General features: G+C 38.4%; 1 protein-coding gene across 1 annotated transcript; it reads left to right on the forward strand.

Annotated features, from left to right (window-relative positions):
* The first annotated feature begins 415 nt into the window (after positions 1–415).
* Positions 416–18,382, forward strand: LOC146391155 (cell adhesion molecule CEACAM5-like). Its single transcript, XM_084922698.1, has 18 exons — positions 416–599; positions 2,970–3,023; positions 3,465–3,595; positions 4,451–4,586; positions 5,010–5,276; positions 6,468–6,731; positions 8,733–9,032; positions 11,727–11,984; positions 13,996–14,256; positions 15,466–15,585; positions 15,745–15,760; positions 15,840–15,931; positions 16,784–16,834; positions 16,953–17,015; positions 17,148–17,207; positions 18,069–18,131; positions 18,212–18,274; positions 18,375–18,382. The coding sequence occupies exons 1-18, from the start codon at positions 416–418 to the stop codon at positions 18,380–18,382; spliced, it is 2,391 nt and encodes a 796-aa protein (XP_084778824.1).
* Positions 18,383–25,922: the final 7,540 nt, after the last annotated feature.

The raw sequence follows: 25,922 nt of genomic DNA on the forward strand, positions 1-25,922 counted from the left end.
TTATGGATACTCTATATTCTGCCACATTTTATTTTTAATCTATTGAAAGGCCTCATTTTTATCTGTGCCATACAGGAAAGAGGAAATGCAGCATGTTTCAGACAGAAGTCTTTTGTGTAGCTGATGTCTTGTTTTACGTCAGCATATATAAGGAAGGAGCTTTTTACTCAGAAGTGCTTTCTTGTCCTTTTTGACTTTAATAAGGAGCTTGTTTTACTAAATTAACATCCAGACCATGACAGGAAGGATCACTTTTTAAAGAGACGTGGCTGATGGAAAATATTGTGTTGACATTTTTGAAACCTTAAGTTCGCAAATAGCTGCAAGTCTATCTGCACGATCTCTGCACTTAAAAAAACATCAATGACCTCATGTATGTGTGTGTGTGTGTGAGAGAGAGAAAACATATGTGGTCATGAGGGTGCAAAACCACAACAGAGAAAACAGAGAAAGATCCAGGAGACCCAAAAACAAACACGTGTCCACACCAGTAGAAGAAACAAGGAGCCAAAAAGAAAGACCACCTAAAAACCAACTGGCAGCCGACCCTGTCAGAGGTTGGCCACCCCAGTACGAGCTGAGGACAGAGCCCCAGGGCTGTGGGCACATGCACATAAATGTACAAAGACACACACCCGCATCAACCCACCGTTCTAAAACCCTTCACCCTGTGTCAGTATTTCTGTGAAGTATGAATGAAAGTTTGCACGCAGCTGCAGGCTTATCTGTACTTAAAAACCCTTAAGTCAAAGGGTGGTGCCGACAGGTTTCTCTCTTTCTCACAGCAGCTTTTTCTTCATCATGTAGAAAAACAGTTAAATACTGTAAATCATTTCTTACACTGATGGTGTCAGGGTGGTGGCTCATTGGCTCCCTTTTCTGTTCCCGTGTTTCATTCCATGTCTCCTCTCTGTGGTGAGTCTGTTTTTTCACCCATGTTTGTCTCTCACCTCTCCATGTGCCTTATTCAATGTTTGTATCTCTCTGCCCTCTCTCTCTCTCTCGTCCTCTCCCTCACCCCCTTGTGTCTTAGTCGTTTTACCGTATTTCATCTTCATCTTCATCCTCTCTTCCCCTGTTCCTGTTCTTGTGTCTCTGCTATTGCCTCACTGTTGTTGTCAAGTCTGTGTGTCTCAGGTGTAGGTCTCAGTGTTTCCTGTTTTACTTTGACAGTGTCCCATCCTGTGTTCAGTTTTGCTTCCTGTATTGTGTCATTATGTTTATTCCCCCCAGCTGTCTTCTCCGTGTGTTTCCTCATCACCATCTTGTATATTTATGGAGTCAGTTGTCAGTCGTTTTTATATGGCGTTATTTTTGTGCGCACGTAAAAAAAAATTTGCAGGTGCAAGTGTTGAATTTTGAGGAGAAATTTATTTTGAGTGAAGAAAAGCTAAATTTGAGTGAAGAAAATTCATTGCTGCGCGCAAAAAATGTATTTCAGTGTTTGCTATTATCCACACACACACACACACACACACACAATAGCAGCCCCTCTCGCTCAGTTTTTGCACTTGCGCTTGCTCGTAATGTGTTGCTCGCGCTCTCAACATTTCTGCCCGTGCGCGCTCAACTCTTTCTATACACCATTATATTTGTGCCACAAAACCAGCCAATCACAGGCTTGGATGCAAAAAAATCTGATTGGCTGTTCTGGTCTCCAATCAGCTCGAAATGACGAAATACAATATCCCAGAATCCATTTCGTCCAAAACTCAAACGAGGCAGTGGCGGAGGAACACAGAGTGTTTAAAATGATCATATTAAGAGTGTGCTGCCTTCATACAGACTAATTCTCTTTTCATGGATGTTTATCTGAACAGATTACAGTACAGATTTACAAGAAGATGATGATTTGTGTGAGTAGTGCAGTGTATCTCACTGATATTGGCATGTGTGCTGCTTACCTCAGTGTACGCTTCTGTATTAACTCTTGGAGTTCTCAAAATCCTTGTACAAAGCTACATGGATAAAAATGAAAGGAAATACCAGATACTCCGGCTTCCTCCCACAGTCTAAAGACATGCACTTAGTGGGGTTAAGTGAATTGATTATTTTAAATAAGTGTGAGTGTGAATGTTTGTCTGTGTCTCTCTGTTAGCCCTGCAACAGACTGGCGACCTGTCCAGGGTGTACCCTGCCTCTCGCTCTATGATAGCTGGGATAGTCTATAGCCTCCTGCAACCCTGATAAGGATAAGCGGAAGAGAATAGACAAGAGTTTAAAGTGGGATTCAGCGTGTGGAAAACCCTAAAATCAGTTTTTATGGCTCAGGCTAATTTCTATTGAGAGCTCCAGTAGATTTTCTTAATGTATGAGCTGTGATCAGCTGACTTGCTGCTCTTTACAGATTTATCCACCTGAATTCAGTCAGATGTAAGCAGACGTTTCATAAGTTGTCCTCGTCTCTACACTCACAGTACACTGTTTATTCTGACTTTATATTGGACTGTCACTGTGCACCAGTCACACACTGGTCTTTCCTTTAAATCCATCACAGTACAGCAAACTAACCTGTTTATCCTGCACTAATCTGTAGAGGATTTTCATGCAGCCTTAAATAACACAGTGATTCTACCTCAGTTTGTTTTGCAGCATGCTTCACACTATGAAAAACACAATGTCAACATAAATACTCAAGTAAAGTACAGATTTGTACTTCGTTACTTCCCACCTCTGGAAATAAGTAAATTGTGTGATATTTGACTATAAAACTGAAGTTGTTTACATGATATTGTGTGTTTATGTGTTGATGTTCAGTGTCACAGTTTAGATTTGTGCACACCTGGTTGTGTTCAGTCAGTCTGCTGGTAGAGTCTAAATATCATTAAATCTGTTTGGTAAAAACTAAACTTTTTATTGTTGATTTCCAGTCAAATTTTTACCAGGACACAAAAATATAATTACAATTAACAAGAGCAATAAAACCAGGATAGATTTTTAATGATAATGATATATTTTTATTTGATCAGGTCCTCCTGAGCCCACTGTGACCCTCCAACCGTCCACGACTCAGATATACAGCGGTAAGATAGTCACTCTTGATATTCAGGGAGGTGGATGTATGAATGGAGACGAGACAAGTTAAATGCACCTCCTCACTTATTTTATTTGTATTGCACGTTTCTTCCAAAAACAGAACAAAATACTAACAAAAGCAGTGTAAAACAATAATAAATGATTGTCCTCATTTTAGGAGAGACTGGTCTGCTATGTTAGCCTTTCTCAAACTGCTTGTATGTTTACTCATAGCAGCAGTTTTTTCACTTCGTTTATCTTTAAATCTCCAGCTCTGAATCCACCACTGGAGGTTTAACAGCATTGTTAGCAAACAACAGCTAACTGACAACTAATGGATTAAATGTTCATAAATGTATAAGACATTTAAAAAGTATAAAAACAACTTTTTATTGTTGATTTTTTAAGTCAAATTATCAGTCTGCTAATGATATGTTTTATTTGATCAGCTCCTCCTAAGCCCACTGTGACCCTGCAGCCATCCTGGACTCAGATATACAGCGGTGAGACAGTCACTGTCAGATGTGACATTCAGGGAGGTGAAGGAGCTCAGTGGACGTATGAATGGAGACCAGCTAAGGTAAACACACCTCCAACATCCAATGATACAAAATCAACAGCACTACTGAGTCTGACAGTGGAGGATACAGCTGTCGGGGCAGAAGAAACTCCTCCTGGACAGAGTGGAGTGACATCACCACATTGAAAGTAACAGGCAAGTTGGACATATTTCACACATTTTAATTTATACTGCACAATGTTTCATCCAAAGACACAACAAAATACTTTGTCTTTCAATTATACAGTTTTTTAGATTCATATCATACGTACTCACAGTGAAACACTTGGAAGGAAAAAAGATTTCCACATGTGGATTTATTGCTGCAGTTCCATCAGTTCTTTTGTTTTTAGCATTTTTACATTAATTTCTCTTCAAGTTTGACCTAAAAATACAATATAATTGTATCAGAGACTGGTCTGCTATGTAAGCCTTTCTCATTACAGGTTTTACTTGGATTCATTCCACTGATTGATGTTAATATATATTGATGTTCATATATTGTAATATATCTATATCACTAAAGCACTTCTGGATGGATGCAAACTGCCTTTCGTTGCCCTGTACCTGTGCATGTGCAATGACAATAAAGTTGAATTCTATTCTATTCTATTCTATTCTAATGAATACATTTATAAACGAATGAAAAACTAATGGTTTATAGCACTCTGACATGTTTCCTCAGTACGACACGCCCAAACACACACACAAGGGGAGAGCTTTTAGATCCTGTGCTCACTTTTTATCTCTGTTGTTTACACACACACACACACACACACACACACACACACACACACACACACACACACACACACACACACACACTTCCCTCCATTCTGCTCCACTCTGACTCTCAGTCTGACTCCCCTCCTCCAGACCCCAGCAGCTACTAAAATAAGGGAAAAGGTCATTAGTGCGGCTGGGATCAGCTGTTTCTGCCACCCACCCCTGACTATGTCCCCTGAACCTGCAGCTGAGCCCCAAACCACACCCACCACAGGTGTTCACGAGTGTCAGAATACCTCAGAAGAACCTGTAATGTAGAACAGGTCCATATGTGGATCATTTGTTTACAGTTCAGTTCATGGAAAATCACTGAGAGTTACCTTGATCTGCTGCTGATGAAGTTTTTAGTAAACTTTGTTGAGCCCATGTGCTTGATGTTTTAAACTGTTTCCTGTCACATGTTTACATTCCTGATTATTAAAAAAAAGTCTAGTGCTAAATCCACTGGTTCAGAAAAGTTTGGACTTGGAGTATTAAATTAGATTTTATATCAATTATCTATAAATAGATTTTGGCAAAAAATACTGTTGTGTTCAACAGAATAAAGTCAGTCTGATCCTGTTCTCCTTATATGTGCTTAATATTGGACATGTAATTTTAATAAACATTTTATATTTCTACAAGTTTGCAAATTATATTTTTTTAACAGCTCCTCCTAAGCCCACTGTGACCCTGAAGCCATCCCAGGTGCAGATACACAGCAGTGAGAAAGTCACTGTCAGATGTGAGATTCAGGGAGGTGAAGGAGCTCAGTGGAGGTATGAATGGAGACGAGGCCAGGTAAACACAGGTCAGTCATCCAATGAATACAGAATCAGCAGCGCTGCTGAGTCTGATGGTGGAGAATACAGCTGCCGGGGTAGAAGAAGCTCTTCCTGGACAGAGTGGAGTGACATCACCTCATTGAGAGTAACAGGTAAGTTGAACACATTTCACTCATTTTAATTCCCAAAACACAAAAAATACTTTAAACAAAATACTTTTAGTTTCGTATCCAAAGTCATGTAAAATAGTTTTAAACATCTTTATAAAAATATTCAGTCGTCACTCAGAGTCAAATATCCGGAAAAGAAAAAAAAAAAGATATGTTTGTAACATGAAAAAAATAAATGCAGATGTCATTGTCCCAGCTTCCTCATGTTTGCTGCAGCAAACGCAGAGCTTGCAGACCAACTCAAACACATCACATCACATCACATCACATCACATCACATCACATCACATGGGATTACACCTGTCCCACTGTTACACTGGCTCCCAGCATGTTTTCAAACTGATTTCAGGATTTAATTATTTGCTTTTAAGGTGCTTCATGGCCTGGAGTCTGAAATGGAGTCAGTCTCTTCCTTTTAGTTTCTTTAAGTAATATTTTCATGAGATGAGTTTTACTCAACATGTTAATGTTCTTTGAACTGTGTTTCTGTTTTCTACATTTGTCACTTTTGTTTATTTATTCTTCTGCTCCTATAAAGAGTTGTGAAATTTTGAGTTTAAAAAGTCTTATATAAAGTTGTCATTACTGTCACGTCCTGTCTTTGGGGACTAGTCTGTTCTTCAGTTTCTCTTTCTGACAGCAGGATTACTTGGAGAGATGGAAATAGAAAAATAGAAGAACTTCAGTTTTGTTGCGTCTACTTTAAGATTGTGAGATTAAGGATCGGCCTTGACAGAGTAACCTCTTCAAGAGCCTAACTAATCCTGGGATTTAAAAAAAAGTCTCTCCTCATCCTGTTTCTAAATTTAATCTAAAGTGTTTTCTTATTAAACTCAACGTTCTGGTTATCCACACTGATTTGTTTATACACCTCAAAGATCGTATCTTTGTGAAAGTAAATCAGACTTAAGATAACTCATTAAAAAAACAGTAACTTTTTTGAATATAAATAAAATATAACTGTACAAAGTAAATGCTAATACATTTTATATTAAAAGTGTTGTCTTACAGTTTGAAAGCTATAAATTGTTTTATTGTGACTTTGTTTTGATGTTGAGTCTTCAAACTGTTTGTCTGTGAATCAGCTGTTTTGCAGTGACTCTACTCTTATGTTATAAACAGCAGAGTTTTTATGTTTCTCTTCTTCTAACTGGATCATTCTTATGTGAACAGTTCCCATTAAGCCCACTGTGACCCTGCAGCCATCCTGGACTCAGATATACAGTGGTGAGACAGTCACTGTCACATGTGAGATTCATGGAGGTGAAGGAGCTCAGTGGACGTATGAATGGAGACAGAACAAGTTAAACACACCTCCAACATCCAATGAATACAGAATCACAGTTACTGAGTCTGACAGTGGAGGATACAGCTGCCGTGGCACAAGGACCTATTTGTTAACAGAGTGGAGTGATACCATCACACTGACTGTATCATGTAAGTTGGAGATCTGTTTTATCAACATTAGTAAGAATCTGTTTTTCTTGCAGCTTTGTAGCTGTTTCATTTGTGCTGCTCAGTAAAATATTTTGCTTTTATTCTGATAATAAAAAACGTGAAAAGCAGCTTTTTATTCACATTTAAGAGAACAGATCAGAGTAACTTCTCTGCTGTGCAGCTCTAATACATGAAGTGCAGAACAAATGCTTAACCTGTTTCAGCTGCTCCACCACATCCACTAAGAACAACAGTTACATCCATTAATTGCTCTTCTGTATTTGTGTTATTTTTATTTTTATTACTCCCTGTTGCACCAACATATGATGCAGTTACTTCAGTTGTTTTTAGCATGTTATCTGTTTTTAAATGAATCTTAGAGGTTTCAGGTTTTAGTTAAAGAGTCTGGTTTCATGACAAACACACACTGGATATTTTTCACTTAATGAACTCTAAATTGCAGACGACAATATGGCCTAATTTTATTGGACGCTGGTCTGTGCTGGTATGTTATTAATTTAGAGTAATTACATTTAATGAGTATAGAAATTACTCATAATCATCTCACAGACAAAACATTATGTGCAGCTACTTTCAGTGCCATTGATATTTATTTAGAGTTTTTTCTCTAATTGATCTTTCTGAGTTAGCTTCAGTAATTACTTCCTCCAAACCATCGATGTGTCTTTTAAAACCCATTCCTACAAGACGTTTCCACTGATTTTATTGTGTATCACAGAATTTAACTAAACTAGAAGATTTCAGTGGAGGTTCATATCTCCCAGGTCTGGATCACTATTGAGGTTTAACAGTCTCAGGTTTCAGCGCCAAGATCTGCACTCAGCTAATAAACCTGGCCTGTTGTGCAACACAAACACTGAGGACTTATTCCCAGCATTCCTAACAGCTCAGCTGGAAATCACATCCAAACTACTCCCTGTAATGTCAGTGGTGATGTTCACTGTGCTTATTATTGTGGTCTAAAGACATCTGTGCACATCGACAGGAAATGTCAGCTTCCACAGCAAAATTATTATTATAGTATTTTGTGTGACGCATTTTGTTATAGCTTCACCTAAAAAGTTTTGTGATATTTGATCATTCACATGTTTCCATCTTTAAATTGTTCTGATTCAGTCATTTTTACTTTTATGTTCTTGTTCTAAACTGAACTGCAGCGAAACCAAAGGCTCAACTGAGAGCTGATAACACAGCTGTTCCAGTAGGGGGCAGTGTGACCCTGACCTGCTCTGTGAGCCCATCATCATCATCATCATCATCATCATCATCATCTCAATGGAAATACTACTGGTACAGATATGACAGCAATTATAAACTTGTGACCTCACCGGATGCAGTGTTTCTATCAAATGAACAAATCAGTGTCTCAGAGGAAGGACTCTACAGGTGCAGAGGAGGAAGAGGAGAACCAGTTTACTACACAGAGGACAGTGAGACAGTTTGGATTGACACAACTGGTGAGTTTAAATGTAACTTCCTACAAAGCACTACATCTGATGGTAACTGAACCTTTTATCATTCATGTGTTTTTATTGTACTTTCTTGAACAATAACAGTCCCAAACAGGCCTGTTGTGACTCTGTATCCAAACTGGTCTGAGATATACAGAGGAGAGACGATCACTGTCAGATGTGAGATCCATGGAGGAGACACTGAGTGGGATTATGAGTGGGAAACAAACAGCATCATAAAACCTCCAAATCAAAATGAATACAGGATTAGATCTGCTTCATTATCCAACAGTGGAAACTATTGCTGTAAGGGCAGAATGAAAAGTTCACAGCATAAAACAACAGAGTGGAGTGATTCAGTCACACTGACAGTTTCTGACAGTAAGTCATATTTGCTTTAAGCTGTTTGAACACTTTGTAAAATGTGTTTCTGTTCATATAGACTGAGATTATTATTCTTTGTATAAACTGAGCTCACTGTTCAGAGACTGTACTACATGTTCACTGAGAGAAAATCTTTGTTGAACAGATGAACCCCGTCCTGTCCTCACTGTGTCTCCATCATGGCTGAGTCCTGGAGCCTCAGTAACTCTGAACTGTGAGGTTGAACATTCGTCTGCAGGATGGAGCTTCTACTGGTATAAAGCTGTTCCTGATCTATCAGAGAAATCCTCCAGTTATGAGCTGCTACCTGATGGCAGTGGGACTGCACAGGACTCCTACATCATTCATGGACAGACACACACAGCAGGATATGTGTGCAGAGCTGGAAGAGGAGACCCAGAGTATCACACTGATCACAGTCGAACAAAGTTTGTCTGGTCTGCAGGTCAGTTTGTTTCTCTCTAATAAGTTGTGTCATCACTTTAATTCACCATTATTTTTCTTGCAGCGGCATGCTGACATTGAAATCTGATGTCCAGTGACAATTAAATTGCATTAAATGATTATATTTAAGTTTCCTCAAGAAGGATTAAATTGAATCTCATCCTTTCTCACTACATTCAAGTAAACTGAGCTTCAGTCAGACACTTCTGTTGTTATTCAAATTCCTCCTTGTTTGTTTCTCACCGAGTTAAACAAGGATGAATTTTGTCTCCGGCTCTTTTTAATCTTCATGTTGATGATTAGAAAGTCTGTAAATCTGGCAGGACTCCTGTGAAGCACATTATGTACACAGATGATCTCATAGTCTTTAGTCCTCATGTTGTTGTGCTTTTGCTGTGAAAAATGATATCAGACATGATGCCTGTAAAAGTGCTGTCGTGATTTGTAGAAGCAAAGAGAACAAACATTTAAGATCTGCTGATGTTAAACTGTCTGATAATGATCTGACTGTTTGTAATAAGGTCACAAATGTCCAGTGTTGGGTAAGTTACTTTAAATTAGTAACTTAGTTACATTACTAGTTACTTCCATCAAAAGTAACTCAGTTACTTCAAGTTACTCGTTACTTTCAAAGTAACTAGTTACTAGGGAAAGTAACTTTGGTTTTACTCAGACTTCTCTTGTTAATGTGTTGCTAACTGGATACCCAGCAAGAGTGCCAGTCTTCTAGCTTGCTTACTTGCCATAAGTGCACTGTGCCACCTACCAAAGGAAAAAATAATGTGCATATTTCCACGAGAGAAATCCCACGCCTGGACCGTCGTTGACCGCCGCATGATTCTAGCCTACGTTACAGCGTCATGTGCGCTTTTTACATCCAACACAAAAACTGCAGTCGTGGTGCTTTCGATTGTACTCAGAACTCAGAAATTCTGCCTTCCGGAAGATGTAGGTAACACCAGACTGCAGATGAGCTGCATACAGGGCTGGACTGGGACAAAAAATCAGCCTGGGCATTTTGACTATAGACCGGCCCACCATTATAGCAAAAATCATAACGCCTTTGAATGAAAACAAACACTGTTGTGACAGTGATGTTCACTGTCTTGATGGTATATATGTATCAATCTATCAATCGTTTGTTGTAAGACTCAGATAATTATTTATTAAAAGCTAGACATTTTAAATGAGAATAAGAAAGTATTTCTTTGTGCCCCCCTTTCCCTGTTAATGCCCTACCTGCCCCCCTGGCAAAACTTTGCTAGACCCGCCTCTGCACAGTTACCAGCTGTCAGCTACTTAGAAAAGGATCCTGATGTTATTTGTCTCTCAGAAACAGTTCATAACTTCCCTTCAACTCATTCATGTCACCTAAAAGGTAAACCTGTTTCTCCATCACTGTTCAGCTCTGATGATTCAGTAAGGACATCTCCTGGTTTCATCTTCATGTTTCCCACTCACCAGATATCCAAACCGACATCATGACCAGCAGCTTTACAGCTGTGGCTCCAGCAAACATCAGCTGATACTAGAAAGTAATATTAAATAAATTCTAACAACAGCTGATCAAACTTGCTGCTGTTGTTTAACGTGACATCCGGTGGTTTCCTCTTTCTGGCGCAAAGCGGATGATAAATAAACAAGAGGGAAAAGCCGATCAGCTGATCATTGATCAGTTTCATGATTAAAGTAGCAACAGGAGAGGCAGGGGAGAGAATGAGAGAAGAAGAGGCAGCTGTGCAGCAAAGACACAGAATAACTCCAGCTTTGTGTCTTTTTCATTGTAGCTGAAGTCCGGGACAAACTGTTCCTTTTCACCTAAATACGAAACGCGTAATATTTTCTCTGAATATGAGACGATTCCATTTTTTAGGGAACGGTTGGCAACTCTAATAATTAACCGTATGAGCAAAATAAAGTTCAACATCAGTAACATAGCACCACCCAGCTGTATAGAAACTCCGTCATGCTAGCTAGCACGCAGTACGAAAAAGTCAGCACAACGAAAATAAACTCCAACTAAACTTGGTTTATATCTGACCCAGATAGACTGCAGGTCATAACGTCTTACCTGAAGTTCAGTTCACCTGACACTTGGACGGGCGGCCGCTTCGGGTCTCTCCTCCTGCCTCCCCTTTCTCTCATCCACCTGCTGGCTTCTACCACTTGCTAATGTTACTGAATCTGTGGAAGCTCCGCGATAGCCGCCACACGAAGTAACGAATAACAAGCCTATCTAAATCCCAGTAACGAGTAACGCGTTCCTGATTTTGGCATAATAACTAGTTACCGTGCTCGTTACCACAATAATAACGTAGTTACTGTAACGCGTTACTTAATAACGCGTTAGTCCCAACACTGCAAATGTCAGACATCTTATTACATGACTGATGGTGAAGATATTTGATTGTGCAACAACAAACATGCACGCTGTCGACAAACTGTAGGAAAGCAGGTTTACGGAAACTTCTAATGTAGCTTCTAATGATGCTGTGAGATTATTACTGAGAGACCCAGATGGTTCAGTGAAATCTTTCCAGCTGCAGGAGTCACAACATTTAAATCTGTATTAATAAATCTCATTCATAGATTTATTTGCAGTTATGGTGGGTTTAGCAAGAACTATTTTTTTCACAGTGATCTTTTGAATCCTAACATCTGTGAGCTTTGTCTCTTCACTGCATGTTATTTCCAGATGTTCATTCAGCAGCGTCTCTCACAGTGAGTCCTGACAGAGTGCAACACTTCACCTTTGACTCTGTCTCACTGACCTGTGAGGGAAACTTCACTGAGTGGAGAGTGAGGAAGTTCTCTGAGGACGGCCGACTCTCTGACTGTAGGAGAATGACTGGATCCACATGTAACATCTACACATCAAAGTCAGATACTGGAGTGTACTGGTGTGAGTCTGGATCAGGAGAGTTCAGCACTGCAGTCAACATCACTGTACAGAGTATGTTATTATACATTTACTTCTTGGATCTGAATGATTTAGACGTCACATGAACATTTGAATAGAATAGAATAGAATTCAACTTTATTGTCATTGCACATGCACAGGTACAGGGCAACGAAATGCAGTTTGTCTCAGCTTTGCTCCATGTGAAGTAATTCTATGTGGCAAAACAAACAAAAATGAGAATTTCAGACAATTTCAGGCACCAAAGCATCAAAATGCTCTTGGTTGTTGGTCTAATTTCACTCGATCTTTTTATAATCAAGTTTGTCAAAATTTGCAGACAATATTTTATATATTCTCCCTTTCAGAATAAAAGAATAGGGAAACACGTCGTGTAAAATAAAACAAACATACAAACATTTACAATTTCAACTTTAACCATTAAATAATTTTATAGTTTGACTCCTGCAGGGAAGATGAAGGGAGCATCCAAACTATATTTCCAGTCCTCTTAATCAAATTTTGGATTTGCGATGTGAGCTTGACAGAAAGTTTTCAAAACCATGTAGTGATACCATAACAGATAACAGATTCAACAATCTCCATATAAAATGTAACATGATGCATTTATTTACTCCATGGACCCTCAGCCTTCTAAAAAAATGCAAGTACTGAATGATCCACATGATGAACCCACTGTAACTGAACATTTCAATCCTTAAATTTTGTCACTTGTTCAAACGTCTCTCCTGTCATTAAAACCAGACTGAGATCTCCGAAAGGAAAATCTCAGAAAATCTCTCTGAAGTCAGGTCTGCATGTAGATCATGAGACACGACTCACAGGTTTTTCTCAAAGGTGGGCGATCGTGGCTCAAGAGTTGGGCGTTCTAGTGATGGGTCAGTCGCGAACGAAATGGCTCTTAGAGCCGGGTCTTTGACGTGAACGACGCGAGCCAGCTCCTTATCGCGAGCCGTGTTTTTTTTTCTTTTCCCCCCTTTCTCTCACCCTCTCTCTCGCACTTTTTTTCCACTTCACTCAGCATGCGAGCCTTGTGCTTTAAGCTGGGAAGAGGGGGAGGGGCGGTAGTTACACTCAGTAGCACAGGAACAGAGCGGGAGGGAGAGACAGAGAAAGAGAGCCAGGGACAACAACGTCACATTAGAAAGGTATAGTAATCATCCACAACTATTTTCAGTTGCAGATGATAAAGGATTCAGAAAGTTTATTCATGCAGGTCCATATGACAGAGAATATGCATTTTGTTTTTGTTTTCATATTTTAATTTATATTTAATTGTGTTGTGGTTTGCAGTGTTTTGTGTTGTTTCACTTTAAATTTGTAAAAGGAAAAAGCTGAAAATTTAAATAGTTAAAAGTTGTATTGTGAATAGTTGATTTTTGTATTATATGATTTATTTATTACATTTTATGTGGAGTGAATAAATAAAAGTATATTTACGGTGGCCCCTACAGACAAAGCACATACAAACTTCAAATCACGTACGAACCCTGAAGCACGTGCAAACTCCAAAACACGTACAAACTCCAAAACACGTAAAAACACGTAAAAACTCCAAAACACGTAAAAAACACAACAAGCAACAAAACAACCTGAAGAGCCGGTTCGGAGCCGAAAGAGCCGGCTCTTTTTAGTGAGCCAAACCGAAAGAGACGGTTCTCTAAAAAGAGCCGGAAATCCCATCACTAGGGCGTTCGTCTTGTAATCGGAAGGTTGCCGGTTCGAGCCCCGGCTCCGACAGTCTCGGTCGTTGTGTCCTTGGGCAAGACACTTCACCCGTTGCCTACTGGTGGTGGTCAGAGGGCCCGGTGGCGCCAGTGTCCGGCAGCCTCGCCTCTGTCAGTGCGCCCCAGGGCGGCTGTGGCTACACTGTAGCTTGCCATCGCCATCGCCAGTGTGTGAATGTGTGGATGATTGTGTATAGTGTAAAGTGCTTTGGCGTCCTTAGGACCAAGTAAAGCGCTATACAAATACAGACCATTTACCAAAGGTTTGCACCAGCTGGTCTGACTGAAACAATATGTTTGTTTTTTGGTTTTCACAGATTATTATTATTATTATTATGATGGTCCTATTCTGGTGAGTCCTGTTCATCCTGTGACTGAGGGAGCTTCTGTTAGTCTGAGCTGCAGTTTGCAAACACAAAAAATACTTTCCAATGTGTTTTTCTATCACAATGACAAACTTCTTCAAAATGATACCCGAGGGGAGCTGAAGATCTCTGCAGTGTCAAAGTCTGATGAAGGTTTCTACAAGTGTCAGTACTCAGGAAGAGAGTCAGCACAGAGCTGGATGTCAGTTAAAGGTGAGCAGGATCAAAACATCTGATGGATTTTAATGGATTTCATTCTTGAGAAATAACATTAGATTGTCTGTTTAAGGCTCGAAGTCACCTGGATCTATTTTGTAAGAACTTTATAAAACTATTATGTAATATCTGTATATTGTCAGGTTTAATATCGTTGTGATTCAGGACTCAAGTGATGTAGTCAGGTGAAAACAGCAGAGGATGTACTCAGTCATTTTTTTTTACTCAAACAAAGGATAAACAATTTAACACAACAGATTGTGAACTTTGACTCAGTCAACAAGAACAAAACATAAATGAACGTAAAATTAAGGAGTGAGTCCTACATAAATATCTTAACTGAGGTGAGAGAGACAGGCCAGAGGAGCGGACATAACAGCGTGAGGGCGGCAGATCTGTGGGAGAGGAGAGAGCAGTTAGGGCAGGAAATCTGAGAGGGAATGTGACAAGACAGAGAGTGTTCATAAAGTGGCTGCAACTATGCCTTACTTGGAGTCCAGACTAGCTGGGGGTAAAGGATAAAGCAGAGGCCCAAGGAAACTGCTGAACGATGGGCAGGCAGGCAAGTGAGGAAGAGGCTCCGAGGGGGCAGCGGTGATGGTGAATAGGGGGGTAATGATCCAAGGTGGCAGGCGTCTGACTGGAGGTGAATGATGGCATGAAAACAAATCTTGAAGCAGGAAGAAACTGAAACAAGGGGAAAATCTGTTAGCATACAAACCTTATTTTCCTAGAAAGGATCCCAGCAGACCTGCCTGGTTACCTCACTGACGAGCTGCAGTCATGTTAACTATCCATTAACATTTGGCTTACAGCCACCGAGGTCTTCAAGGTCAACTTTATGACTAAATAAAAATCCTTATAACATAGAAACTATGATTCTTACAAAGGTGTTGTGTCTTGTCAACATATAGAAAGTACTGTATAAAGATTTAAAATATCATGTTACGTTTGACCTCTGACCTCACTTTTACATTTCACATCTGCCCTTGTTGTCATGTTGAAAAAAATCTGCCTTTGGACTTATTTTTACTGAACTACAAACTTCTCACAGTACAAATAAAACAAAATAAATACACTGAAAATAAAAATTTTTTCTTTGAAAGTAAATACTGTCAACAGAGTGAGCTGCATTAGCAGAGATTTGTGCTCTCAGAGTTCTTCTTTTATACTTTATTAATGATTAATTATTGTTTGTTGTTACAGTAACTGTGTCAGGAGCTGACAGCTCTTCATCTCCTGTGTGGTTGATGGTTGGACTGGTTTGTGGAGTCTCTCTCATTATTATTCTCCTGCTCTTGTTGTATCGCTGCAGACAGTCCAAGTGTAAGAGCCTCTTCTTTTCATGCTGTATTAGAGAGTTTATTTACTACATACACTTTAATTATTCACACATATACATGTATTCTGATCTCATGACACAAAATATCAGTGGAATAATTTATACATGACAAACATGTGTAATAACATTTGTCTCTTTCACAGATTCCTGCTTCACCAGGTTGGTAAAATACTTTTAATTATTATTTGAAACAGACATCAGTTACTTTTGAGTTTATTGTGTTTATTTCATGTTTTAGGTCGATCCAGTCTGAGAGTCACAGTCCGGGCTCCTCCACAAATCATGGAGTCAATCAGAATGAAACTCATGTGTACGACTCTGTTTATCCTGGTCAGTATTTAAACCATTTAATTATCATTATTAATATGGACTTTTCATTCAGTCTTCATTAACTCAAACAGTTCTTAGGTTCAGTTTGTGTTCAGCAGTTTTTCAAAGAATCTTTATCAAAATCCAGTTAGACAAAAATCCAAACAGCCAAATGACACATGAACATAAAATCAGAAACAAACAGGAGTTTACAACCTGAGTTTATCTTTACTGAAAGAATCCACAGAGATGTTGTTTCCAACACGTTCTCACTCTCTAAGCGTAGTATTTTACGCTAGGTGACAAATCATCAACATTTTACGCTTTTGGGTACCCAACACGTTCCTAAATGACAACATTGGAAAAATAAGAAAACATGAGAACCGTTTGGATGCAATCTACACATGTTTGTTCATTTTCTTAAAATCGCTTTGGAAAACACTATTTCACGTTATTAAAGTGCTGGTTAACGTTAGGGATAAGGTTAGGTTTAGGGCTGGAATACATGGCTGGAACGTCTATTACCGCGGGACCGTCATTCCACAGGAATTCATCCATAACCCGGCACCTACCATAATAACGTGGATATGGCAAGCCATCGCGATATTTGGCCAGGATGGCTTGCCATACATGGAAGGTCACCTTTCACAATCCTCAGGAACACTGCGGGACGTGACAAAACATCGGTATGCTACGCCCCGGGAGTGAGAACGGCTGTTGTTTAATATCATAACAACACAAACAATAACAACATTATGGGTTAATGGTTTGAAAATATCTCATAGTTCTGGTTTTGACTTAAAGAGGAATATTTAATCTCTTTTAGGTTTTTATTAAAATGATTAATGTGACCCTGGCTTGTCTTTTTTTTAGGTACCAATAACCTCTCTGAATATGTTATGCACGTGGAAGACAACAGAAATGGTGCAGTATATGTTTTGAAAAGCACAGAGCAGTTAGAGATGAAACTTGCTTTTGATATAATGAAACTAATTCCATATGACATGTTTACATTCCTGTAACTAAAATATGAACATTTCAGGATCAGATCAACATCAAGATGTCACATACTCTCTTATTGACCTTAAAAACTTTCAAAAGAACAGTAAGTAAATAAAACACATGCAGTTTAAAAATAATAAATGTAAATGTAATGTAAAAATACAATAAATAAAAAATGTTAAAAAATTAACAGTTAATTTTTTTCATATGTTGAATAACCTGATCATCTTCACAGGGAAGCATCATAAACCAGAGCAGAGTGCTGTTTACTCTGAAGTGAAGACGGGAGCTGCAGGCACAGACACAACAGTCTCATTCAGTGTTTGTACTGAAATGTGTCATTTCATTATGTTGCAGCTAATTATAGGTCAACATGGAGTTTAATTATTCACTTATCAAGCTTAGCTACTACACACTACCACTACACATCAGCAGAGTTAATCTGCAGTCATTTAGGTTTATGGTGGGTTAGTCATTAAGTCAGGTGTATTTGTTTAGCATGATACTGTGTTGTTGTGTTGTCATCATTCAAAGCATTAAAACACAGGGTGGGTGATGCAGAGTATAAATGAGTATATGAGTTCATTTTGTAGTTTGCTGCAGATGAGTAACATCAGCAACATTGGAAGAAAGGACTGTGGAGTTCACGGTCAAAAGTTTCAGTTGCTCAATCGCTGTGGACTTATGAACTGAAATTATCTTTTTTTTTTTTTTTTTTTTTTTTTACGTCAACACTATATCTGAAATCAGTGATAGCACAGAGTAGATTAGTTACATTAGGATAACAGTCAGGTGATTGAATTACATGATTATTACTAGTTGATTACGATTTTTGTTTTGCTAATTTCCTTAAATAAAATAACTTTTTTGTTCAAAAGTCTAAATTGTTAACTTTTTGTGTAACAGTAAAGGAAACCTTGTGAAGTATCACATCTCATACATAGTTCTTACATGTTGCTCTTAGCACTTAACGTACTCTGTTCTTTACTTTGCCACTAAAGTAATAATCTAGTGAACATACAAAGAGCAAGGATCATTAAGGGGAGCGGGACAAATCAGACTTGATCTGCAGAGTTTAAATCCACCTCTACGTCCAACAGCTCTGTGTCATATACCTGCTGATCAAATGTATCCTGAGCTCTGACTTCTCTTTTAGAGGACAGTCTGATGTATGCTGAGGTCAAACGCCCCAAAAAAGAAAAAGCCAAGAAAAAAGCAGGTAAACAAAGTCTGCCATCACCTCCAGTGAATGTTGTTCAACATGTTTATCTGGTCTTAAAATCTTATTTCCACTCACAGGAAAATCAAGTGCTGCAGCTGATGCAGCAGTTTATTCTGAAGTCACGTTAGGAAGCTTTCCTGGTAATTATGCTGCCATGCAGGATGAGTTATTCTTCAAGTTATTAAATGTCTAACATCCTGAAACTCAGACATTTGTGTTCTTTGTGTGTTTGTCTTACAGGTCAGTGAGGAGAGCTGCAGCAGCAAAAAGAAGCATTTTATGAGTCCACTGTTGCTCCTCTGCTGCTCAAATATCAGACGCGCTCACTTTTTAGTGTTTATGAAGATGATATTGAATAATAATATGATATAGACTTGTTACTTTCGCTTAGCATAACACACACAAGGGTGTGTCCTGTTTCAGATCCAAGCTCTTTATATTCAGCTGATATTTTTTTTATATTCACTGTTGAACTTTTGTATAAAACTTTGAATGTATCCTGTTCCAACAGCAGTGAGAAAAAAGTTTGAAGCCTGTGATATTTGTAGCTGATAGCAACGACTTAAGTCAGCAGAGTTTCTTAGGAAGTGCTGGTGTGGACACCAACAAATATTTTTACTATTTGAGTTTAAAAATCTACATCATGTAAAAAGGAATTATCAACCTATGTTCTTCCACTTATTAATTCAGAATCACAGGAGCCTCTCCCAGCTGTAACACACTGGGACAGTTCACCATTGTGTCACATGACTAACTCACAGAAACACACAAACATTCAGGCTCACAGTCACACCTACGACCACTCTAGAATCACAAGTTAACCTAACATGCAGGTCTCTGGACTGTGGGATGGAGCTGGAGTACCTGGAGAGGGGCCATGCAGACACGTGGAAAACCCATTCAATTATTATATTTTGCAGTTTTCCTTTTACTGTTTGCATGAAATTTTATTAAAGCAATTTAACAGGAGTAAAACAAAAGCAGAATCAAAAATAATCATCAAATCACATCAGTTATATATATCCAATATAATAGTCCAATTCCTTCTGAAAATTATAATCCACATGGTACAGATGAGCAGAGAGCGGCAAATAACACAGATCCAATTTGTAAGTCCACAGTTCTCTTGCCAACTTTTATCACATATTCAGCCATGATTTTAGTAAAGTAGCTGCTGAAGTCTCCTATAACCTGTTTCACTTCACCCAAGATCCTGTTCCAGTGGAGTTCTGTTGCACAAGGTGCTTTTGATAAGATGATGCAGCTCTTTGCAAGATAATGATATATTTAAAAAAAATAAAAATAAATAACATAAGAGTTTTTAAAGAAGAAAATGGTGAAAATTATGACCTGGCGAAATATGTCCCCTTGAAGAAACAGAACAACTTTGCACATCTATAGATAAAGATAACAACACAACACAAGAAACAAGCTTTTGTTTTTGAAAAGGACAGGAAATATAAACATCCAGTTAAAACCACAGGAGCTGTTTGAGGTTGGTGTAAGAAGGAAGGACACAGACAGGCCAATCAGAACGTGTTGTAAAAAGGGATTTTTATATCTATATTAAACAGTGCTTCTCTTTCTTCTGCATTTCGTATTTCTGTGAAGTAAAGTTATTTGATTGTTGTGGAATGACAAGGACATGCTACATGGATGTAAACATGGCATCAAACTGAGATAACCGTCCCAAATAAACCGTCATGTATGTTGTAGAGAGGACGACCAAAAACACAGAAGGAAGACTGGCACAAAACTAAGGAGAGGCAGTGACTACATATACACAGAAGGATGATTAGAGGAGTGGAGACAGCTCAAGAAATTGAGACAGGGCTGAAGCCAATCGCCAATTGATGAGACAAAGGAGGTAACATTTAAGGCAACACACAAAGAACACAAACTTCCAAAATAAAGCAGGAAATGTGAAAACTAAACAGGGAAAATGCAGACACATGGAGGACCTACATAGGAATGAGTTGATACAAGAGGATAAAAGACTGAGGGTAGAATTAAAGTCCAAACATAACAGAGTTATACAGTTTTCTTCAGAGAATGAATGAAGTCTCAATTCTCCAAACCTATAAATTGAATTATTATATTTCTGCCAAACTGAGATGGATCTAGTGGCTTTGCTTGGGATACAGAAGAACTTGTTGAATTTTGTTGTGGCTACACGCTCCTTTAAAATTGTGAAATTATCGATTGGCCTCCACAGAGAATGCTTATCGGAGGGAAAAAAAATATTAAAGTAGCATAGTAAGTCAGTGGATCCTGCTGCAGTCTCTTTTCATGTTGCTTCTAGATTTAAGAAAAAAAAAGCTTTTTGTTCTTATTAAATTTTTCAATCTGTTTGTGCTAATTTTGCTTGACAGTTCCACTCGTATATCTCTTAAAGTGAGATTTTTCATTATTCATTTGACAATTCCATGACTGCCCCTCTTAAGCTGAAGTTCTGTTGATTTGCTACTCACATGTGACTCTCCAAGCTGGCAATTATAGCTTGATTTAAATCATCATCATCTGAATCTCCATAAAGAGACGCCACGACAGTTAAATATGAAGACTAATCTTCATCATTAACACTCATGGCAGGGTTAACATGCAGCCTTCCTCACAGATGGTACTTCCATCACTTCCTTGTTTTGCTCTTCATCTTTTACCAGCACTCCTGTCAATACAGTTGGTTTCAGTGCCATCTTCTTCATCACTGCTACTGCCAGGGTCGTCACCTTTAACTTGACTGCTAAACCTTGTAGTAATAGTTTTTCAGCAGTATGTGAGAAGTTTTCAGTAATGTGACTTCAACACTATTCTTTTATAAAGTAATTTCACTAAAACCTTCCTCGTTGTTGAGGTGATCATAGAGGAAAATGAAAAACCAAACATGATGCATGATGAAACAGAAAATGATGGAAAAGTGTTGAAATGTTTTAAAAAAACAAACTTAAAACAGTGAAAAATATTCCAAGTGACAACACATAACATATATATTAATATCTGAGACCAGATATTTAAATACACTGAAGACAACACTCTGATAATGTGAACATTGCTTCCTCCTCCACACATGTACTGAGGTCTTTCTGCTGCACCTTCTAAGTGTGAGCACATCTATAAGAGTATAAATATGAGGGTTTAAGTATTGTAGAGTCAAATGTGAGGTCATCTTTCTGACAGCTAAACATTGGCCACAGTTAAAACAGTGTTGTGGGACCTTAACAGAGCCGTGCGTGTGCTCAAACCTCAATGAACTGAAGCGTTGCTGGATTATGCTTTTGGTACATTTCTGTTTATTACACGTGCATGCAAAAAAGCGTGTAGAACAAATCTGATGATGAAAAGTCATCAGTTTAAAAATCAACCAAATTGATTTTCCAAGGTGATGGAGCCTGGAAACAACTGAAAACCCACATGGATACTGCAGTAAACACTGCAGTCTTTTCTCTGTATGTTTTACTGTATAAATTGATTTATTGGGAGCAACACATATGTTAACAGAAAGAAGATTTTGCTGAAGCACATGGATCATTAAAGTCACAGCTTGCTGTCTTTATCAATATGTTTATTGCCTTGCTTGTGTGGGGACACAACCATTGACAGTCTGATATAATGAGTATCTTTCTTTGGAGTTTTGCAGGGCTTGTCTATGTCACTGCTTCACAGAACAGCTTCATCAAAATATAGTGATTGTCACAATGGCCAGCAGGGGTCACTGTGGAGAACACCTCGATAAACCTACAGCACAAATGCTTCAAATATTGTTTCACAGAGCACTTTTTACCCCGCACTGCCATCATGTGTCAGAATATACAGAGAACAGTCAAAGTTAGTGCTTCTGAATAATTTTCTGTGACACCCTCATTAGGAAAAAGAAAACATTTTGCGCTCCCACCACTCTCCCCCACGACTATAAATAATATCGTTTGGCTATAAAATTGTTCCTATAAGTACAATTGTAACATTGTATCCTTATTAACATTAAAGAAAAAAGAAAATTATAGATCAACTTCAGCGCTACATACGCTTCGCCATATTTCCTCGTCTTAACTTTCGGGAGACTTTTGTTTGTCTCTTATCTCGACTCTCTCTGCCCCTTTGTTTTCATTCGCTTCCGCTTATCCTTTCCAGGGTTGCGAGAGCCTATCCCAGCTGTCATAGGGCGAGAGGCGGGGTACACCCTGGACAGGTAGCCAGTCTGTCGCAGGGCTAACACATAGAGACACAGACAACCATTCGCACTCGCATTCACTCAGAGATTCACACGTATGGGCAATTTAGATTGACCAATTAACCTATCCCCACTAACTGCATGTCTTTGGACGGTGGGAGGAAGTGGGAGTACCCAGAGGGAACCCACGCGAATACGGGGAGAACATGCAAACTCCACACAGAAAGACCCCGGCCTGATGGTGGAATTGAACTCAGTACCTTCTTGCTGTGCAGCAACAGTGCTAACCACCGTGCCGCCTTTGTTTTCATCCCTTTTAATTATTTGTAATGGTTTGTATACTGCATTTCATATTTCCTGCTCTGTGCTGTGTGTGTGCGCATGCTTGGTACTGTAGTGGATGTGCACTTACACTTTATTGTAGTATAGCAGAAAAGCATGTTCTCCAGAAGGTAGCAACATGCTAAAGCATACTTTGTCCTTTTTGACTCTGATGAGGATCAAATTTGACAAAATTAACATGTGAGTAACTATGCTGTCCTCACTAAAGTTTGTTGCAAGCAATGTAATTTCAGCTATACAGCTAGCTTAACATTCTTTATTCCCAGCACTTCATCCTCCAAGAAACAGGCCGATATTGTGGACTTTAACCCTTTAGACTCAGTCGGAGCGGGCACGCTCCGTTTTGCGTAACTATTTTTAAATCCCGGTAGAACTGCAACCACGTAAGCTAGAGCAATAATTTTTTTTGCATATGAAACCGGAGGAGTTGTACTTACATCTTATGCCATCAGCTTGTCCTAGGTCACGGTTTCCTTCCACATAAAGCTTTGCAAAAATTGCATAAAAACCACTTGCAGCAACAAAAACATAATATTCCAGAAACGCGCTTTGCGGATCCGATCAGGTGTTCGTAACACTTCCTACGTTGGAATAGACATCAGCGCGAACTATCGCATGTCCGCCATTACCTGCCCGAAACCGGAAGTGATGTCGTTTTCGCTAAAATGTCGCTTTTTTTTTACCTTCAGGGCCTTATAAGCCTATACTGGTGTTTTTAAAAGTTATGTTTGACTTTATGACTTTCTGAATAGTTTCTGGGATGCTTAGAACTCAAATTGCACTGCTGGAAATAGTATTTTTTGATGCATATGCTGTTTTTTTTTTACAAATTTGCATTAAAATAATTATTTTTGTTTTTCCTGCAGTATATAAAAATTGGTGTATTTCAAAAATAAAACTATGAAGACACTCAAAATAAATTTCCTGTGGTGGGAAACTATTTTGTGCAACTTTTTTGTATTTACAGTTTTGAGGGATAAGCCTCTTAAATTTCTAGAACTAGAAATATATGTTAAAAAAACAAAAATGATTTTAAATTTTCTTTGTAGTTTATTGCACTTTTTTGCTTTTTATGTAATTACTATGCACTTAATGCAGACATATTATTAAAATTTGGGCTATAATGGTTGCATTGATGTATAGCAACTTGAAATGCTCCCAAAAATGGCACTACAGCATATAAAAATATAATATAAACTCTGACGGACTTGGTTCTATGGTAGGTCTTAAAGGGTTAACCCCAGGATTGCAGAGATTGCCATCAGATTACAGTTTTTTCACTGCAGCAAAAGAGCACACCACTGATGTGCGAGTCATGAACGAACCGTTCAATACTCGAGAATCACTTTACTGACTCGTGAATCATGATTCACAAGCCCAACTGACTCATTCACTGACTCATCCCTGTTACTGTTAGCAAACTAATTTCACTAGTAGAAATATATCTAGCTTATCATTAAAATTGTGGGAAAAAACAACAGCCAGTTTCTTAACAAAAACATTTCTGCTCTGGGATGGAAGAAAAACCCATGAGTAGAAAGCTCACATCAAGACAATAGCTCAAAAGTTCACAGTAGCATCGCTCTGCTAACATGCTAACAGCACATTTTAGTTACTCACCCCTTCCCTTCCTGAGAGCTAATGTCCGGTGCTGAATCATAGCACGAACGAATCACTCAGGACTCACTCACAGCTAATTCTTCTACTTCTTGGTTGGCAACTGACGTTAAGGTGCATTACCGCCCCCTGGCTCACAGCTCAGTGGATGCTCACGCTACATTCAGTCTACACTTTGTTTGTTTTGCAAAGATAATAAGCAGGCTAAAGGAAAAAATATATGAACTCAGTTCCACCACTATTAAAAAAATACAGTGTCTGACTCGCATTCTGCTGCTGCAATAATGTAAGTAAAATAATCATAAATTTGCTATTTCACTAAATTATTTAGATGAGAATATATATATTTGACACATTTAAGGAAAATACTAATAAAATAAAATAAATAAAATAAAAAAAATGTTCCCTTTAGAAATCTTAATTTTTGTGCTTTTTTTTCCTCTATAAAATAGTTGTTTTTCTTTTTTAATCACTCATCTTAGAAGTAGGATTTATATGAAAAGAGAAACAAATTAAATTTGAGAGAAAATGTAAATTTCTTGCACTCTTTGGGCAACTGACTCAGTGACTCAAATGACTCAAAAAACTCAATTCATTTTGGTGAGTGACTCATTCAAACTCGATTCAGTAAAAAAAATCGAATTTACCATCACCAGAGCACACTACTTCCTGTAGACAACTTTCTCTACAAAAAAAAGACATTGTGCTCCGTTACCACTAGGTGGTAGTAACACTTCTAAACAACTATAATATGTCCATTCCATGAGAGTAACATTTAAGACTTTAGTGACTGAGACTATAAACATATCCAGAAAACGTTTCATGATATTTTAAACTCTGACCTGAAAGAATGGGTCACTTTTCAAAAAGACATGACTGATAGAAAATATTGTATGAGCTATTTGTTCGTATAACTGCAAGTAAACACACAGCTACAAGCTTATCTGGATTTGTAGTGTAATAGTGTCAGAGCTGACAGGCAGGGAGGTGCAGACTAGGAAGAAGAAAGGAGAGGAGATAAAGAATAAAGACACAGAGATAGAGAAATGAGGTGGAAATACAAGAAAAGATTAAAAAAAAAAGAAAAAAAGAACAAAGCTGAAGTAAAGCACTCAGACGGGCCATTGGAGTCCAAACACCTATCTATATTCTGTTCCTCAATAAATCATGTTCATTCTTTCTAACAATGTGTCCTTATTGAAATTAAAGTCAGCTTTGTTTGGCACTCTGAGTCCTGCTCTGCATGTGGGTCTACTTTTTGAACTGACTCTGAACAGAATCACACAATTCTGCTGGTAACATATAGTGTTCAACACAAACATCATTAATACAGTGTTTATATCATTATTTCACATCATCTGTTTGTATCCTTTTATTGTGTTTACATGTAGTCAGATGGTAAGATGTCAAAGCAACACAAAGAATTCAGAATAAATGAGTTTGTGCTTCGTTTTAAATAGCAACAGATAATAAATGTAACTATGAATTTATTTGCTGTCTTTGTTACTTTACTCTGTGAACCATGAAGGTCTTTAGTCTCACTTCAGCCACACACTGAGTCGTTTCCTGTGTTTGGGTCTCCACCAAACTTAAAACCAGAATTTAACCACAAGTTGTGAACATTCACAGATCAAAGGAGCCTTTTCATTGCATGATAACGT

The sequence above is a fragment of the Perissodus microlepis genome, chromosome 3, assembly GCF_051167445.1.
Source record: "Perissodus microlepis isolate ML-2025 ecotype Zambia chromosome 3, ASM5116744v1, whole genome shotgun sequence".
Lineage (NCBI taxonomy): Eukaryota > Metazoa > Chordata > Actinopteri > Cichliformes > Cichlidae > Perissodus > Perissodus microlepis.

Coding starts and splice junctions, on each gene's coding strand:
- LOC146391155 (XM_084922698.1), top strand. CDS start 416: ATGAGGGTGCAAAACCACAACAGAGAAAACAGAGAAAGATCCAGGAGA. Junction 3,596..4,450: donor ATGAATGGAGACCAGCTAAG/GTAAACACACCT, acceptor CCCCTCCTCCAG/ACCCCAGCAGCTACTAAAAT. Junction 18,132..18,211: donor AAAAGCCAAGAAAAAAGCAG/GTAAACAAAGTC, acceptor TTCCACTCACAG/GAAAATCAAGTGCTGCAGCT.